This window comes from Heterocephalus glaber, unplaced genomic scaffold, assembly GCF_053883595.1.
Source record: "Heterocephalus glaber isolate CG9 unplaced genomic scaffold, H.glaber_assembly_v1.0 deba00000901, whole genome shotgun sequence".
Lineage (NCBI taxonomy): Eukaryota > Metazoa > Chordata > Mammalia > Rodentia > Bathyergidae > Heterocephalus > Heterocephalus glaber.
Window position 1 is genome coordinate 63,310 of NW_028258171.1, and position 19,762 is coordinate 83,071.

At 32.8% G+C, this 19,762-nt stretch overlaps 1 protein-coding gene across 13 annotated transcripts in view; it reads left to right on the plus strand.

Moving 5' to 3' along the window:
• The window catches only part of Mipol1 (mirror-image polydactyly 1), a 277,529-nt gene that overhangs the window by 63,098 nt on the left and 194,669 nt on the right, over window positions 1–19,762 (plus strand). For all 13 annotated transcript variants that reach the window (XR_015450059.1, XM_087208007.1, XM_087208004.1 and 10 more), the window contains one exon: window positions 18,309–18,416. Coding sequence is in view for 12 of the 13 variants with exons in the window: in XM_087208007.1 (XP_087064133.1) it covers window positions 18,309–18,416 (108 nt within the window). In the remaining variant the exon portion in view is untranslated. The remainder of the gene's footprint in view (window positions 1–18,308; window positions 18,417–19,762) is intronic.

A 19,762-nucleotide genomic window follows, 5' to 3' on the forward strand; every position in this document is an offset into this window, starting at 1 on the left:
CAAATTGCAATTCAAAACCCACTTATTTATCACAAAGTTCCAACACTTCAATTAAAACTGAAGACTGAAGTTTTAATTTAGAAAAAACTCATACATTAATATCTCTTGTCTTAGATGAAACACACAATAACAGCTTTCAATTATACAAACAGCTTTTTACTGAAAGGTAAAAATTTGGATTTGAGATGCTTTTGCATGCATGCTGTTGATTTGTCAAACCGGGTGGGGCAACTTGGCTCACATGCCAACAGAGAGGGCTCTGTGTGCCTGCTGTGGCACATGTGCCATAGGGTCGACACCAGCAGTCTAAAGAGACTAATTGGGAACCTATCATAATTCAGACAAGGGATTAAACATTCCAAATAAGAAAAAGGAAGAGATACAAATTTTATGGAAGTGAAAGCTTTAAAAAAGAAAAACTTAATGGAGTTATAATAAACATCTCAAATGGATTTGATGAACTTATATAGTTATGTAGCCACATAAGCAGTACCCAGCATGAGATATAGAATATTTCTAACATTCAAGAATGCTCTTTCATTTGAACTCAACTATATAACCTAGGCTGGCCTGTAACTCATGACGATTCTCCTGCCTCAGCCTCTGAGTGATGGGATTGTAGGTATGTGCTACCATGCCCAGCCCCCTGCCTTTTAAAATTTTTTACTTTGAGACTGATTCTTGTTGCCCAGGTTGGGCTTGAACGTGCTATCCTCCTACCTCAGCTTCACAGAATACTGGGATTACAGTTTTGTGCCACCACAAGTTTTTGGTATGATGCATCTCGCTATCATTTACTTGAAGATGTTTTCTTCTTTTTTTTTTTTTGAAGTAGATTTAGGTTTTCTGTTATTCTGCTTATGGATTAATCCCTGTAAATCATTCCATTAGGTGATGTTTATGATTGCTATCTTAAAATGCTTAAGATATCAAAAACTAAAATTTCTCCTAAAATTGGTATTCAACAGCATTATAAATATCCTTGTTTTTAAAAATATAATAGGACTAGGGTGTAGCTCATGATAAGATGCTTACCTAGCATGCATAAGGTGTAGGTTTGATATGCAGCACTGCAAAATATATTTGCATGTAAAATAAACACCAATAAGTACATAATACCACTTTTCATGTTGTAGTAAACCTATCTTGCCTTTCCAGAAGATGCGATATTCTTCTAGTAATGGGTTGGTAGCAGGTTAGACAAGATACCAAGAAATGTGAATTTGAGCCATGAACTCATTATGAACACATTTAATAGTTAATAGAAGTCAGTAAGTATTGGGGAATGTGTATTATAAACTTTTTGATATGAAAGAATTTCTAAAGATTGGATTCTATAAAGTAAACTAAAATTTTATAGTAGTTTATTTGCTTTATAAACTGTTGTCTGCTCACAAAATTTTAATTTGCTGGAGTTTTACTTTTTTAGTACATCCCTGATTTCATAAGGAATGTTTTCAGTTAACATTTTAATGAATTGTTATGATTTGGATCTAAAATATCACCCACAAGACTCATGTCTTCAGAGGTGGAGTTTTTGAAAGGTGGTTGGATCATAGGTCTCTAATGGTCTCTAATGGTGGTTAGATCATGTGTTTTCATCAGTGGATTGATCCATTGATAAATTCATAGTTTTGTGGCAGCATTGGAAGGTGATGGAATCCTTGGAGGTAGGGCTTACTTTGAAGGGAGTGGGATAATGGGGACATTCCCTTGAAGATAGTGTCTTTTCCCAGCTCCTTTTCTCTGGCTTGTTTTCTCCCCCCCACCCCCCCCCCCACCTCTCCCTCCTCTCTCTGTTTCCTGGCTGCCTTGAGGTGAGCAGTTTTCTACACCATGCCTTTCTGTAATATTTCTGCCTCTCGACAAGTTCAAAAGCAATGGAGCCAACCAACCATGGACTAAAACCTCTGAAACTGTGAGGCAAAATAAACCTTTCCTTATTCAAGTAGTTTTTCTTGGTTATTTTGTCATAGCAGTGAAAAACTATGTGTGAGTTATAGCTTTGTGAAAAGTAATAAGTGAATTATATTTACACTAAATTTTATCTTCAGAAATACAATACATTTAACTAAAGAGCTAGTAAAGATATCTGATTCACTTCAGCAAGTATTGTTTGTTTTTTGACTCTGCCATTCCATCGGCACTCAGCAGCAGCATTCACCATATTTTTTATTAAACTTTGTAAAGACATGTAAGAGGACCTCCAGAACTGGTTTAGAAATTAGCAATGATTGAATAGGTGTGTTTGAAGTAAGCAGAAGTATTTTGAGGGCAGTTAATGGCAATGTGTCTTTTACTGTAATAAAGTTTTAGAATTTATACATTCAGTGTATATCTTGATCATCCTATTTACTTGTTTTTAATACAAAGTGTCTTAGGACACTTTAATATAAAACTGGTATTCTAAACATATTTTATCAAGGACTGCACTATTCTTCTGAAAATGATTCTGTGGTTGTGCTTAACATTTGCATGCAGGTCTGTTTGATTAATTGCTACTTGACTCATCTATCATAATACTAAGCTCTCGGATCACTAAAGATCATTCTTCCAAACCACTTTCTGGAATTAATTTAAATATTTAATGTCAAAACCTTGAAAAGATTCAGAGGAAAATGGTTTTTATTGTTACTGGTAACGTGTTCCACTATTATAATCCCTTAAAAATTCCACAGTTCAATATTAATCTAATAATATTATTTAGCCAAATATAGTTTAAAATTATGGTAGTGTTATTAAAAGTAAGTTGAAATATGTAATAAAATATACTTTAAATTATATTTTACATAGAAACCTTTTCAATAAATATATCTATAGATCATAAGTATTCATAAGTGTTATTTTGATTTTATTGCTGAAAATTCAATTTTTACTCATTTGTTCACAGTGTTGACTTCAGATTAAGTTTATACCCTCAAATGAAATATATAAATATTAAATTGGTACTTGGGTGAGTTTTAACAATACATATACCAATGTCACCACATCACTATGAAACTCTAGAACATTTGTCTAATCTAAAAGTTTCACTCATTTACATCCTTTTCTTATCAGTAATCTTTGCCCCCTCCCAGACAATTTCTCTAATTTTTTTAGACTACAGATTTGTTTTCTACTTTTTTATATTGCAGATTTGTTTTGGTTATTCTAAAACTTCACATTTGTGGACTTCTACAAATCAGTGAAATAGTCATGCTATTCAGATTGCTGGTTATTTCATTTTATTAATGAATGATATCTCATTATATTACATTTGTTATTCAGTATCCTGTTGAAAGACATTTGGATTTGTCCATTTTTTACCTAATAAAACTATAAAAGTTGCTATAAAAATTCTTATACAATTTTTTTTTGTGAACATGTTTTCATTCTCTTGGTTAAATACCTAGAAGTGGATAGTCCTAAAGTAAGGATGTATTAAGAAAAAAAAATTACAGAACTGGCTGTATCATTTTACACTCAGAAGCAGTTTATTGAACTTCTTTCTAGTTACTCTGCATGCTAACCAGTGTTTGTCAGTGTTTTTAATTATAGCTACGTTAGTGAGTAGTAGTTTATATTGTGATTTTCATTTGCATCTCTTAATAATTATGTAAAATAATACCTTGTCACATGCTTATTGGCTGCCTAGCCATTTGCTTTCCTTTTTGGAACATCTCCAAATCTTTCACCAATTTTCAAATTGGATGATTCAACTTTTTATTGATTTGTAATTCATTATGTCAAATATGTGTATATACTTTTTTTCGTTTTTCTGAGAGCTAGACATGGTGATGCATGCCTGTAATTTCAGTACTTGGGAGGCTGAGACAGGAGCATCACATTTCAAGTCCAGGCTGGGCTACATAGTGAGACAGTTTCAGTTTTATTTATTTTTATTGACTGATTGATGCTGGGCAATGAATAGAATGCCATATTGAATTTTCAGCAATGAGATCAAACTAAAACTTATGAAATTAGTACTTATGATCTATAGATATACTTATTGAAAAGGCTATGTAAAATAATTTAAAAATTTTATTACATATTTCAACTTTAATAACATAATTTTAAACTATATTTGGCTAAATAATATTAATAGATTAATATTTAACTGTGGAACTTTTAAGAAATTATAATAGTGGAATAGGTTACCAGTAACAAATCATCTACTATTTAGTTACAGTCCCAGCTCTAATTTACCAGTTCTAGAGATATGATTGTGTATGTAATCTTTCCTCACTTTAGGATTGCAAAGATACTGTCTTGTGTTTTACTCTACAAAGTTGTTTTTATTTTTACTTTTAGTTTGTGGTTTCAGTTAATTTTATATTGTGTTTTGTTAAGGCAAAAGTTTAAGTTCATTTTTTAACAAATTAATACTTAGTTTTTCAAGCTTTATTTATTGAAAAGATAGATTTTCTTCCTATTGCATAGCTTTTATGTTGGTTTTTAAAAATTAATTGACAGTGTAACTTTGTGCCTATTAAACATGCTGTTAGGGCATACTATTCAAGTGATCTATTTAGCTATACTTATGTCAGTGTCACACTGTATTGATTACTAAGTGGTAGGCATTGAAAGTCCTCCAACTTTGCTCTTTTTAAAAGTTGTTTTGGTTATTCTAGGTTATTTGCATTTTCCTGTAAACATTAAAATCAAATTTTCTGTAAACAGCCTGGTAAGGTTATGATTGGAATTATGTTGAATCTATAGGCCACAGGAATGGACAGATCTTGACATCATAACAGTTTTTAAGCTTTTCAATCAATGATCTGTCTCCTCACTGAAACAATTTTCTTAACATTAATAATGCTCCAAATAGTTTAAATTGGAAGAATCTTTAAGCAGTAAAATTCCATTTGCCGTTATCCTTTTGACATGTTAACATATACTTTATATATTGATTCAAATAATAAATTAACTTTCAAAAATTATGATAAACAAAGATAAACTTGTTCATGCTTGTCCACAAATTTATTATTTGAAGTATATTTTTTTCTTCATGTAGGGATAAATTTTTTTCTGTCATTTTCCTGAAGTTAACGATCTTCTAGTACCTTTCTTCCTCCTTTTCTCTTCTTCTTTCTCTCTGCCTTTGTTATTCTCCTGCACTTCTTTTTCTTCTTATTCTGCCTCTTTGTCTTTTCTTCTTCTTCCTCCTTCATTTGCCCTTCTAATATACATCTGATGTTGTTGAATTTAGTTCTCATTAGTATATCTTTGTTTCATCCTCATTTTAAAGCATATATCAGTAGATATAAATACACAGCAATATATAACATGTATATAAAAGGTAATCTAGGGGATCTCCTGTATTCTGCATATATTCCTCCTTAATGCCATTCTACTGTACAGAGATAACCCAGTTTTCTCTGGGTAGTCAGGATCAATCACCCTAGCCCAGTGATGTCAAACTTTTTAGAGCTTTCAGTGATAACAAACATCCTGCTGTAGCAGCCTCAGTCCCATGGGTTCACCACCACTGCCCTAGCCAGTATAGTAACCTCTTTCCTCATCTGTTGATTCAGTCTTGAGGTGCCCCGGGTAGCCAGGATGACGGGAATGTGGTAAGATCATTGAATTCTTTGAGCATGGCCTCACTACCACACATCATTTGTTGTGAAGTAAGTTCCTTGATCATAATGATCATGGTATGCTGTGTAGAATACCATGGTTTAGATAAGACATTCTGTGATTATTTATTTATTTATTTATTTTGTGGTACCAGGGATCAAACTCAGGACCTTGAGCTTGCAAGGCAGGGGTGGTGCCGCTGAGCTAAATCCCCAGTCCACATTCTGTGAATTTTTAGACAGTTGTTTTGGCAGAAACATTGTATACAAGAAGTCAAATCCATATCCAGAAAAAGTGCCTATTCCAATGAGAACAGTGTATGACACTTTTCATAATGGAAATGTTCCACTGTCATCAGCCTGCTATTATTTTCCCATTAGATCACACAGGGAGTGGTGCTACATTGGGGGGTCTCTGCTCCTAGCTGATTTAGTGCTCAGCAGTGGCAGTAAGTAACCAGAGAAACCTTAGTAAGAAGTCCCTGTGCTGAACCTCTGCATAACTTGCATGTCTTCCAGCATGTCCTCTGTGTGTATGAGCCCATTGAAAAGTGATTAGAATTTCTAGAAAAAGAGGCTGACCAATATCCCCAAAATGTGTCATCCTAATTAATCGATTATTTACATCTTCCTATTCTGTAGTCACCTTTTGTTGAGCATGACCTGGGACACAAATATTCAGTCTCCATGTGTGAGACCTTTACCTTGAAATGTAAATTATCTTCCAAATAATACTGATTATTAAAATAAAAGAATAATATTCTGAGTGGGGAGAAGAAAATACAAGAAGATATATTGATGGGGCTAGGGAGCATCCTTGATGTGGCAAAGACTTAGAGAAAGCAGGGACAAATGATAACAAGTACAAGAATAATGATCAAGAAAATATAGATCTGTTTAGAACTGGGTGAAGATGGAACTCAGAAAAGTTTGTGCTTAAAGCCCTTCATTTCTCAGTTGATGTACTTTGTTGTTAAAATTAGGAAACAGAATGTTGGATTTTGAGTTTTGAGGTGAGTGAAACCTTTGTAGAGTGTGAGGAAGAAATCTAGGTAATAATGCATGAAAAGATTAGCATGATATTGGAAATAAAACTTCAGGCAAATTTTAACTGAAAGCAAAGATGAAGAAAATAGATATTTATTGTGTACTCTATGAGTTTACACTGGCTTGAAGATTAGAAAGAGCTCTAGTTAGGGAAATTGAAGCCACCTATAACATTGTTACCAAAATAGTGAATGAAATGTTCTGGCACAGACAAAAGGCAATATTAAGCTAGTAACAATTGTCAGTTGTTTAACAGAAGTTTTAATAAGGAAAATAACGAAAGGTTGTGATCCAAGCATAAGAATTTCAGTTAAGGATTAAAGGGATCTAAGAGCAAAATACTGGGTATGGACATTGAAAGCACTATAACTTTTGTTAGGATAAACAGGTTAAGAATCTGTAAGGCTAAGGTGACCACTGTTTTTGTCAAGAACATCAGAAGAAAATTTTCTTTAACAATATGGGAAAGTAATCTTGGTTATCAGTAGATCACAATGGCACAGATTTGAGGCAGCCATCTAAATTAGTGCTTTTCAACCTGTGATTATGTGCTAATATAAAAAAAACCCAAAGTACTTTTGTAACATATAATAAAGGTAAATTATTAGAAAAGACATTAAAAATGATAGATATACAAAATCTAAGAAAACAATTTTTTTATTTTTAGGTTCATCAGCCATAAAATTGCTCTACCAAATTCCTATAAGATGTTTAATTGCTTACTCTAAATGTTAGTACTAGCTTCATGGAAGCAAGAAATAGTTTCAGAGCATACTAATCCCTGAATCACACTTTGAGCATCATCATTCTAAATGGTGCAGAAATTTGAAAAGTGAAACAGTTGTTTAATAAAGGAACAGTAGACTAGCAATGGCATTTAGGAACCTGGAAAAGGCAAGCCCTTTTATTCTGCCTCTGAAGTAACAGCATGTGAGAGAAGGTGTGCACTCTGCTATAGAGGGTTCAGAGAAAAGCATCACTGGAAGTGAGGTTGTATTGAGCTGAAGAAATAAAGGGGTTGAGCCTCAAAGCATAGGGACTTGTCTTGGCAATGAAAAAGTACTTCCAAAGGCCACAGATACTAAAGTACAAGGAGTTGGTAAAGAAAAGAGCTACACCACAGAAAAATTGTAGTTTAAAAAAGCAGTTGAATTAGGGGTTGAATGATATACTGTTTTTCACTAAGACTGTTCTTAATCACCACTAAATACTTTGGATGGTGTTCCTGGTTTTGTATTTATACATCAATAAAACAATTTCAGGAACATATATATTTTTTACCTCATTGAAAAACTAGGAAGTGTCCAGAGAACTGTATCAATTTTCAAAGCATTTGCCATAGTAGTTAATCAATTAAAATATTTACTGGTTTCCTACGGAGAATGCTAGATATCATACTTAAATATTAAAAAATAATTTGAGTCTTATTTCTCAAAGGTATTCAACTTCTAGATACTTCTATTGGTCCTGAGTTTTAGTTTTTCTTCTGTTGTGATCTTAGAAGTTTAAGTGGCTTCTGTTTGAATTTAACATGTTTGGCAACACATAATACAAGAAAATTAAGAATAAGAACTTAAGTTGTTTAATTGACAGTTCTATTGAAATTGCATTTATAATGGCAAACAAATAAAGTTTGCAAACCAAGAGGAAGCGTCTGTGATTCCAAAATACAATAACTGAAAAAGAGCTTAATAAACTATTCGGCTATGGCTCTCATCCAGGGAGTATTATTTTCTATACTCTGCTTTGTTTTAAAATACTGTAAGAAGCATCTCTGTCCTTTTGTGCAGTAACTGCCAACGTAACATTTAGGTTATGCTATTGTTTGTTTACGGATTTTGAGAAAATCCGTTGAAGTTTACTTAAGAACCAACTCATTACAATGGTTTTATTTACTGAATTTTGTTTTCCTGACCATCAACTAACTGCAGAGTTCAGCATTACAAGGTTATAACTGTACAAAAAAATCACATCCTCATAAGTGCATTAGCCATAAAAGTAAAGTCTGTCCAGTCCTAAAGAAATTATGGAAAATGAATAAACCAGATCAGATCTCATATATGTGGTAATTTTATAATTGTATTTATTTTAATCACTTCAGTTATAAAATATTGTCCTACATTTTAATTACTTTCTGATTAGTTATATTAAACTACAAAATTCAATACTTTTCTGATATAATTCATATCAAAATGAAAAATTCAGAATAGTTGTAGAACTTTTACTTTTATTATTGCATTTAGAGAGGAAAGTTTTATTAATGAATTGCAACTTTTAATTCAACTACTATAATTTCAGCCTCAAATCCAGATGCCAAACATATTTTAAGTAACTACCCTAATTATTTGAAAACCAAGGAAATGCCAAGCAGTGAACTTCAATTTTATACAAACATGTTTCTAATTTAACTTTAATGTATTAAGTATTATGAGTCCATATAGTTATTATTATAATTAATGTATCATACCTTAAATATAAGGCATAATAGCCTAGATAGTTGGGTTGCCATTTTCTTCCTAGCAAATTGTAATAGCTAGCAAATTGCAGTTCCAAGAAGATATCAAATGGTGGAAGGGTTTCTAGAATATCAGCTACTACTAAAATTAACAAACTAGGTAGCTGTTGATTCTGTCTCTCAGTTTTTTGCAGTCTGTTTAGAGTACTTTCTTGAGTTTATCATCTTATCATTTTCTTTTTGTAGTATAGAAACCAGTTAGAATACAAGGCCAGAAAATAATGCTAAAAAGGAGAGGTCAGAGGAGGATGAGTAGATAAGCATGATACATTTGTCTGAACTAGTGGTTGTATAGAGACATGTTAGTTGCATTTAAAGGTCTAAAATACATATCTGGGATATACTGAATTTTTACCTCATTGAGTTCCTTACACTATTATTAGTTCAAATGCTAGGAGCTATCCTAAATGTATTATAATTAAAAATCCAGAAGAGTTGATTTTATAGCTCTCCACTTTGTTAGACTCTAATCACTTTTGGTAGGTGCTATTAAATAAAGACCATTACTAATTTAATTTACTCAAAATTTAGTAATTATTATCAGCTTACATATTGTGACAAATGCTGGGGAAAAATTCCACTACTAAGGAAATGCTTAGGAATTGATATACAAAATTATGTTTCCTATTAATTACTCAATAAGAATAAAATTCATATTCAATAAAATTCAATAATTTTGTAGGAATTAGGAAAGGCTACATTAAAAATTACAGGAAATTGGAAGGGAATTCTTTTTATTCAGTACACAGTTTTAAGCAACTTGAAACTTATCATGACCAGTTTCTAAACTATATTAACCTTTCCCTTGCAAGGAAAAAATTGTTTCTTGTCCCTTGAAAAACAAAAGAGGCATTGTGGTATAACAGAGTAACTAATACAATCTTGCCATTACTCTAACAGCTTCGAAGTTGGAAAAAACTGAAGTCTGCACACAAATACACAGGGCTTAGGTTAGTGATTCCCCTGAGGTATTCTTTCTCAGTCAGGGAAGTAGAGGACAGCCAGAGCCGCATTCTTGCCACACAATTTTTTAAAGAAAAACTTTAAGTCTGGATAATTGAATCAGATAGAATTTTCTGGAGATAGGACTAAATGGATGGAAACTATGTGTATGTGTTTGGGGGCATGAAAGGAAAACCCCATGTCTGTATAGTAATCCACTTTCAGTCCTAGGCCACAGGTTATTCTGTTGATACATAGGGTATATGTGCATGTAGTTTAGAAAGCCTGCTAAACCACTGAGAATTAAATGGAGAAGTTGGAGTTAATGATTTAACAAGAGCAAACACCTTGCTCAGCACTGTGAACATTCAATTGATTTTCCTATATGGTAAGGACCAAATCCTAATGTAATGCTGTACAATAGCACTTTCTACAATAAAGGAAAAGTTTTCTGTGTTGTTCAATACAATGGTAGCCATGAACCACATGTGGTTCTTGAGCACTTGAAATGCAGCTAGTACAGAGGAAAAATTGCTTTTTAATTTTTATTTAATTTTAATCAATATATAGTTAAATTTTATTAGTCACCTATGAGTAATATCTATAATATCAAACAGAGACACTCTCAAATAATAACTAAAGCACTAGGTCCATATTCAAATCTGGAATAGAACTGGCCAAATAAATTACAAAACTAAACCTGGCTTGTTCAAAAAAAAATCAGCAATAACTTTATCTTACAAAGGAAAAATCTTTAGGCAAATAATACTCTTTAGGCAAACAGCATAATCTCTTAAGCACCTTACAATATGTCATCCAAAATGTCTTGCATATAATTAAAAATACTAGAATACTAGACATGTAAAGCAGGAAAGTGTGACCCATAATCTTTAAAAAATATAGTCAATATAAAAAAGTCTTGATCCACTTCATTATGTGAGAATTTTCAGAAAAGTACTTTGAGTTAGGCATTCTGTGTTTTTTTAAAGGATTTGATGAAAAGATGATCATAATGAATGAACTGATGGGAAACATCAGCAAGAACACTAAAACTCTAGAAGGAAAATAACAGAAATAGCAAAACTACAAATGTAGTATCTTTAAATAGAAAATTCACTGAAGAAGCATAATAACATGTAGACTGTACAATAAAATGTTACTGAACTTAAAGGTAGATATTAGATATTACTGAAGAAGAGAGAAAGAAAATTTAAAAACATATCAGCAGTCTGTAGAATAATATCAAGCTGGTAACAATTGGACTCCTGGGAGTCCACTGCAAATATAGTCCCTGAAGATTAGAGACAGAAGAGACAGAATATTATCACCACATACTAAGTTAAAATGGAAATGGATCAAAGATAGAAACATTAAAACAGAAACATTAAACCTTCTGGGAGATAAAAACACTTGAAGACATAGGTAGGTGTAGGAAAGGATTTTCTGAACAGAATCTCAATCACACAGAAAATAGCAACCAAAATCAACAAATGGGATTCTATCACACTAAAAAGCTTCTGTGTAGCAAAAGAATCAATCAGAGTGAAGAGACATCCTACAGAATGGGAAAAATATTTTTGCAAGCTACTCTTCAGACACAGGACTAATTTCTAGAATGTACAAAGAGCTAAAAAAAAAATTAAACCTCCTAAAATGAAAGACCCAGTAAAGAAATGAGCAAGAGAAATGAACAGACACTTCACAGAGGAAGGAAATAGAAATGGTCAACAGATACATTAAAAAATGTGCAACATCTCTGGCCATTAAAGAAACGCAAATACCAACAACCCTAATATTTCATTTTACTCCAGAAAGAATGACAGTCATTAGGAAATCAAATAATAAATGCTAGCATGGTTGTGGTGAAAAGGAACCCTCCTTCATCCTTGGTGGGAAATAAGCCACTGTGGAAATCAGTATGGAGATTTCTCAAAGAACTGAAATTAGAAATTCCATATGACCCAGCTATCCCTCTGCTAGGTATCTTCCTCCAAAGAACATTATACTACAGCAATACTTGCATACCAATGCTTATAGCAGCACCAATAGAAGCAACCTGTATATCCATCAACAGATGATTGGGGCCTTAGTTACTTTTCTCTCGTTGCTGAGATGAAATACCTGACACCCAAAGTTAAAGGAGGAAAGGTTTTATGTAGCTCATGTGTGTCGAGGTTTCAGTCCATAATTGGCTGGCTCCAAGGCAGAGTGGCACATGGCAGAGGGGCATCCCAGAGGAGAAACAGTTCATGGTGCCCACAAGGTAGCAAAAGCAACAAGGGGCCTTAGCAGGTTTTTTCTGCCCCTTTTATACTCTACTTAGGCTACTGGGATTGGAGCAGTGCCAAACCAATCAGTAGACTGATTTAGTAATCACATACCTTTAATCCTAGTGTTGCACCATGAATCAATCACACACTCTAGGCCCAACCACCTCTGAAAAAGACTGCATGAAGCTTTGGGGGGATGACTGGACACAAGCCATAACAAGTGGATAAAAAAATGTGCTATCTATATATAATGGAATATATATATAAAGAATGACAAATTTGAGACATTTGTAGCAGAATGCATGCACCTGGAAAATATAATGTTGAGTGAAATAAATCAGACAGTCAAGCTTAAGTACCATATGGTATCTCTCATCTGAGTGAGGCATAGTACAAAGAAAGATAATTAGATAGGATTGATAGAAAGGGACAAGGGGACAGATCTCTAGCAACAGGGAAGTGGTCCAAAGAAGCTAGGACCGGGGGTGAGGAGGAGGGGTAGGGGAAATAAGATATGCCATGTATGTAAACCTAATAATCCCAATTAATGTAAAAGCTATATGCCATAACATGAGCTAAGACAAATAATATCAAGAAGGATGAAAAAGAGATAGGGGAACCAGTGGGAAGGGTTTAAAAAAGAAACGGGCTGTAGTAGGTACATGTAGCCACTCTCAAGATGATTGTAAACTGCATGAAGTGCACACGTGTATTAATGAAAGATTGAAAAAAAGACATTGATAACTACAAGACAGTGTGGATTAAAAAAATAAATATTTTGAAAATGGGGTGGCTCAAAATTTTTTAAATTTGGTCAAGATAAACATAGATCAAGAAGATCAACAAAAACCAATAAGAATCAATACAACAAAAATACTATCTAAGCTTCTCAGAGTCACACTAATGAAACCAAATATAGATATTAAAATTTGAAAGCAAACAGGATTGGACACAGACACATATGGGCAACATTTCTGTGATTAATGCTGACTTCTCCTTAGCCAATAATAGAAGTGAGAATACAATGGCCAAACCCTTTAAAGGAGTAGAATGAACAAAAGCTCCTCTCAACCCCAAATTGTGTGTGTGTATGTGTGTGTAGAAAATATCCTTCAAAAGTGAAGATAAAATTTTAGATAAATGAAAGTGAGAAAACTGGATTCCAATAGATATGCTTTTCCTACATAATGCAGATCTAAAGTGATTTTTTTGTGAACTAGAGAAATGGCACCAAACAGAAGATTTAACTTAGTGGAATCAATAAAGAGCTCTAAAAATGAGAAATTGTTTGGACGTATAAAAGCTGTTCTTTTTCCTCTAAATTTATGAGACGTTCAACAGATTGTTCAAAGTATAATGGGTATAAAATGTATGAAAACAAAGAGTTGAGTGAATGGAATTTTACTGTTGGAAGGTCCTTATATTTATTTTGTACATTGTAAATGAAGCAGTAAAACATAAACTCTAAGAAAATTGTTCAAGATATTAATTAATAAGTTAAATGTTAAATTTAGAATACATAATTTATATCCTGATGCACCTACCAAAAATGAAATTTAGAATGTCATAGCTGATAGTGCAATGCCACAATTAGTGGGTGTGAGGTAATATATCATAGTTTTGCAGATTTTTTGTATTTTAAACTACGGTAAAAGATACATACCACAGACTTTACCATCTTTGTACAGCTCAACAGTGTTGCATATGTGGGTTCACACTGTTATGCTCCAATGTCCATTTTCAGAACCATTTTCATGTTACAAAACTGAAACTCTGTAGCCATGAAAATTACTCCCCATTTGTTCTGTCCCTGACCCTGGCAACCACCATTTTACTTTCTGTTTCTATAAATGAGGTACTGACTATCGAAAGAACCTCATGTAAATGAAGTAGTATTTGACCTGTTTACTGTTACTGTTTCCTTCATTTAGCATAATGTCCTCAATGTTCTGACATGCATCAGAATTTTCTTTCTTTTTTATATAATTCTATTATTTGTATGTAGCACATTTCATATGTCCATTCATCTGCCGATGAACATTTAGGGTGCTTCTACCTTTCTGCTATTATAAACAGTGTTGTAATTTGTATGTCTTTATTGGAGAAAGAAAGGAGGGAGAGAAAGAGGAGGGAGTGAGGGAGGGGAAAAGAGGAAAGGAAAAGAAAGGGGGATGGAAGGAAGGAAGATATGAAAGAACATTATTGTCTTGAAAGAAAGAACACATACTGTAAGTATTGATAAATTTAACATTAATAAAATAAAAAACTAATGTTCATCAAAGGTCAACCTTAAGAAAATATAATGGTAAACCATAGCCTGGGAGAAAATATTTGCAATCTATTTATCAGGACTGGGGTTTGTTTTAATATATATATATTCTTGTTTAAAATATAACCAAAGTATCACCACACCAAAAATACAGTAGTAATTCTATAACATTTGGAAACATCTGGTATAATTTTCAAATTTCGGTGACCTTTATATCATAATTTTATTTATTTTAAAACTGAATCTAAGTAAAAATCATACAGTGCAAAAGACTCAATTGACTTTTTACTGTCTGTTTTAATTTGTAGTATATTTTCCCTTAGCTTTTTTCTCCCTTAGAATTTATTTTTTCAGCACACTGGGCTATTAATATTCTTATAGAGTGTCCTAGTTTTTCCATTGCATCTCTGTAATATCATTTAGTGTGTCTCTTTCTTCTCTTTTAAATATGACAGTTTGATCTAGAGATATGATCAGATTTAGATTAATTTTTATTAGCAAGGCTAAATTACAGATTTTTTTCACCTTGAAGTATATGATGCATTGTACTTTTTATGTTGTGAGCTGATCAAAATGCCTAGATCTGTTAATATATCAATGATATTAAAATTCAAACATTGTCTTTCTCTTCATTAGCTTTATAACACTACTGTAATGAGAAGGAGTTATTTTTGTCTTTTGGTTTTTTGAGACAAGCCCTTGCTATGTAGTTTGGGCTAGTCTTGTACTACCTATGGTATGTCACTCAGGTTGGCCTTAAACTCAATCCTGCTGCTTCAGTTTCTGGAGTACTGGGATTACAGGCATGCACCAGTCCAGCCCACAGTAAAACTTTTAATAAAATTAATATTGAGCAGAATATGAGCAGGAAAGATATTTTGTTTTTAATTGTGTCCATTCAAAAGGAAACTGTGAACATCATAGCAAAAATTTTTTAATATGTTACTTGATTTAGGAACACATACCTTCTCTAATATTTGATTTGTCTGTTTTCATTCATTTAATCAGGAGGATGGTTAAATACTTGAAGGTGCAGCCCTATGGGACACTTGCCATTTTGCGTTGTTTCTTGGCTTTACTTTCTATTGCTCTTATGCCACATGTGTGTGGAAACTGATCCAAGAGTGCAATATGGATGAGTATCTTCAGGGCAAAAATAGCCTTACTGGTCATAAACTTATCTCTTTGATCACAATATTTCAATCAAAAATTGGCCTGAGAGTGCTTCATTTTCTCCACACACACAAACACACACACACACACACACACACACACGCACACACACACCTTTTCAGAAAGAAGTGGAAGGGCCGAAATATTATGAAAGTTAAAAATTAAAAGACTTTTGTCTACAGATGTGCGAGTTAACTAGAGGTACAAGACCAGGAATATGTCCCAAATGCTAGAGTTTGGATTTTATTGCCCTTACAAGGAATGAGGTAGCAACTTGAGGTAGGACCTCTGTAGAGATTCTTGTATAGATCTGGACTTTTTCTTCACTTAAATGGAATATGGAAAAAATAGACAACCTACTCATTCAGAGGAGTAACAAAAAATCAAGTCTCTGACCATGACTGAGCAAAGGGGGATAAATTTTCCTGAGACATTAAAAGGCTAGATCTGTTTCCTGTGGGAGTATAGACTTTAAATTGCATAACTGACATGATGAACATCCATAAAATGGGACATTAATATATAAACCTGGAAGAGATCATCATGGCCTATAAAGAGTAAGAGCAAAGGAGGAAGCCTCTGAACCATGCACTGGAAAAAAAGCAGGTACTCTAAAGTGAGGCCTAAAAGAAAAAGCCTGATAGAGGAGGGTAAATGAAAAGAGAAGGTCACTGAACCAAAATCTAGTGTCAGCTGAGTTTGTAAGGGGAAGCTGGACCACTCTTGAATCAAAGCACTGCCTTATACTCCAGGTCTGATATATACACTGTTTTGGAAGAGGATTGCACTAAGGGACAAACCCAGCACTTCAGCAGTGACTTGGCTTGTAGAATAGACTCACAGCCACTCTAACCTTCCCACAGGAAAGAGTATAACTCTGAGTAAGATACTCACATGACAGGGCTTTGGAGAGCAATGTATGAGACAACACTGGTGTGCACTCAGGAATTTGAAAACAATAGCACTTCATGAGCAAGCAGCAACTGGGAGCCACTGGACTTTGGGGATAGAGAAAGCTTGACCAACCCAGAAACAATTATTCATTACTACCACATACAGTGGTAGTGCTATGCTAGTGGGACATTCAGTGTGCTTCACACAGTTGCTGGTGGGTTCCCACAGAGGAGCTCCCAGCACCTCCTCTATGAGAGTATGCAGAGAGTAGGGAGCCCTGAAACTGATGATCATTCCATTATGATATCTAATAATTTGATACTAAATTTGATTGAAACTGTAAAGGATAGGTTTAGAAGAGAACATTGCTAGTAGATTGTAACACAGTTACGTTTTATTCATTTTCATGGCTCATGATTTTTGTGTTCACTCTGTGACCAAATAATTGTTCTGGGCTTAAAAAGGACAGAGACACAGTTTAATGGAAATCATTTGTCCCCTCCTAATAAAGGGCAAATGGTACATGTCAGAAAGCTTTCATGTAATTAAAAAACATGTGATACATGCATTAAGTACATGCATAGCACATGGTGGAATGGACATGGTGATATAAATGTGTCTGCCATGGAATCACTCAGTACTATATCATATTTTCAGAATTTAGCTCTAACAAATTCTCTATTTTATTAAATTAATATTAATTTGAAATATTTTGATTTTCTGGTTAATTTATGTATTTTTTTTATAATTGTATTTTGTATGCATGGCGTGTGTATAAACAATATTTGTATAAACATCGTATATCTAAGTCAATATCAGGAGTCCGGTAAGACTTGTAAAAGGATTTGTATATTACTCAAAGTTGAGAAATACTAGTATAGACTGCATATTATTATAAGGGTGCGAGGCAGAAGAAAATGTTAGAATAATAAGAAATGACAGATTGTATCTTGTAAACTAGTGATTTTTTTTTATTCCTTTTGGCTACCAGGTATTTGTCAAATAGTGTAGAAAGAACTTTGTACAATGTTGAATCAGTATGTCTATTTCATCAGTTGTTAATTAAATACCGTAATTTAAAAATAAATTAAGAGGTGAGTTTTAGCTTTTCACTGAAATGTGTTTAATACTTTATTCCTTTAATCTCTCACATATCTTCATATTTTTCTGTATTGCAGTTTATCACTTTATAGCCTATGCAACTATTGTGTAAAATACTCTTTATTATATTTTATGAGTACTTTTTATTTTAAAAATAATAATTCATCACAATATAATACTATAGCTAAATTAGAATCCATTGTGAGTTTTAGAAGCATACTTTGGTTGTTAACAACTACATAGAACAATTTGGTTAATGAAAATAATTTTGAATACAGTTGGATCTTAATTTTAAAAGTATTTTATGACATATTTAGATTAATAAGACTAACTGAAAATTATAATTGAATAACCAGAGTACTATGCACAATGTTATTTTGTTTGTAGTCAATATTACTTTTACTTACCTTTCTTGATGGAAAAAAAATAAACCTTGTCTTTTAGAGAATACAGTGGGGTATTATTTACATTAATTCATATGGCTTGGTGAAAAAAATGTGCTAACTCCTTTACTTAATGGGATTCTTCCCCTGTGGCAGTGCAAACGGCTAGAGCAGGAGCTTCATCATCTGAAAGAGCAGAACCAGACTTCAGCAAACAACATGAGACATCTGACTGCTGAAAACAATCAAGAACGTGCTCTGAAGGTAAATCTCTGTTCCTTCTCACAGGCAAATTAAGGTTGTAAGCCCTTGGTGCCAGCTTTCTGTGCTGCATATATCAGTTGTGTACATTTCAGCAGAAGTGAGCTGTGGTGTTTGCCAACAACCCCTTCTTTAAACACAGATACAGCATGCTTCTCTTATGGTATTATTTTATTTCATGTATCTGTTCATGAAAACAACATATTTTCTGATTTTTGAGATACACTATTAAAAACTTTGACATATATTCCTTCTTTTTCTTTTTTTATGTTTTTAACTTTTATAGTTAATAAAAAGTGAACACATTAAAAGAAAAAAATTAAATCATGGGCCTTTACTTTGTATTGGTATTATAATAATTTTTAAATGAGCTATAATATTAGTAACTCACAGAGGTGTAATACTCCTTGAAGGATATATGAACATGTTTGGGATTTATAAAAGTACTTCAAATGCTACAAAAAAAAGAGAGAAAGAAATATAATATATTCAATTAGAACTGGAAACCAAATTCTGTCTCATTATAATGTAGATTCTGTAATCATGAGAAAAGACATTATTTTGATTCTACTAATTATTTTTTAAGATGTTTGTCACTTTCCAGTCTACTTTTTATATTTGCCCCAGTTCCTAGAATATTGCCTGTGACATAGTAATGGTCTCTACCCTCAAGGTGCTTCCATTCTCGTTAACTTGTTAAAAGTGAAAATCCATAGGAAACAAAAGTCATCTTAGTTTTTATTGTGCAAGAAGAAAATATTTGCTGCCAAGAGGGATTGTACTGTACTTTGTCATCTTAAATTCATTTATTTCTGCAAATTATAGAAAGAATCATGATCTTAACAAACCAAGCGAGGATTGTGAAAATTAATCTCCTAAAATTTAGAAAAATGGTGACATTTTGATGTAGAATTATTTTTAATCTATCCAAGAAAATGTTTTAAAGAAATCAGATTTTTTTACAAAATATATTTAGCTTCATTTTGAAATTCTTAGTGGTGGGCTTATAATAACTTATTGTTGTTTAATGCATTTTCTTTTTTTCTTTCTATTGAATTTATAGATAGATCATAAAGATGAGTAAGAAAAGAGGCAATATATATAAAAGAGGCAATTTCTGTGATCCAAAGAATGGACTGTTTCATGAAAATTAAATATAATAATTTAAAAACATTATTTGAAAAATGGAAATCAAGATTGTTTTAATGGCCACTTCTGTAATGCTTGCTCATTTCTTATTAGCAATTTCTTATTGCTAATTTCTTATTAGTGTTAGGGGACAGATTTTATATGCTTAATATAATATGGCTGTTTTATTGAAAACAATCTAAGAGGGTGGTGATACACCC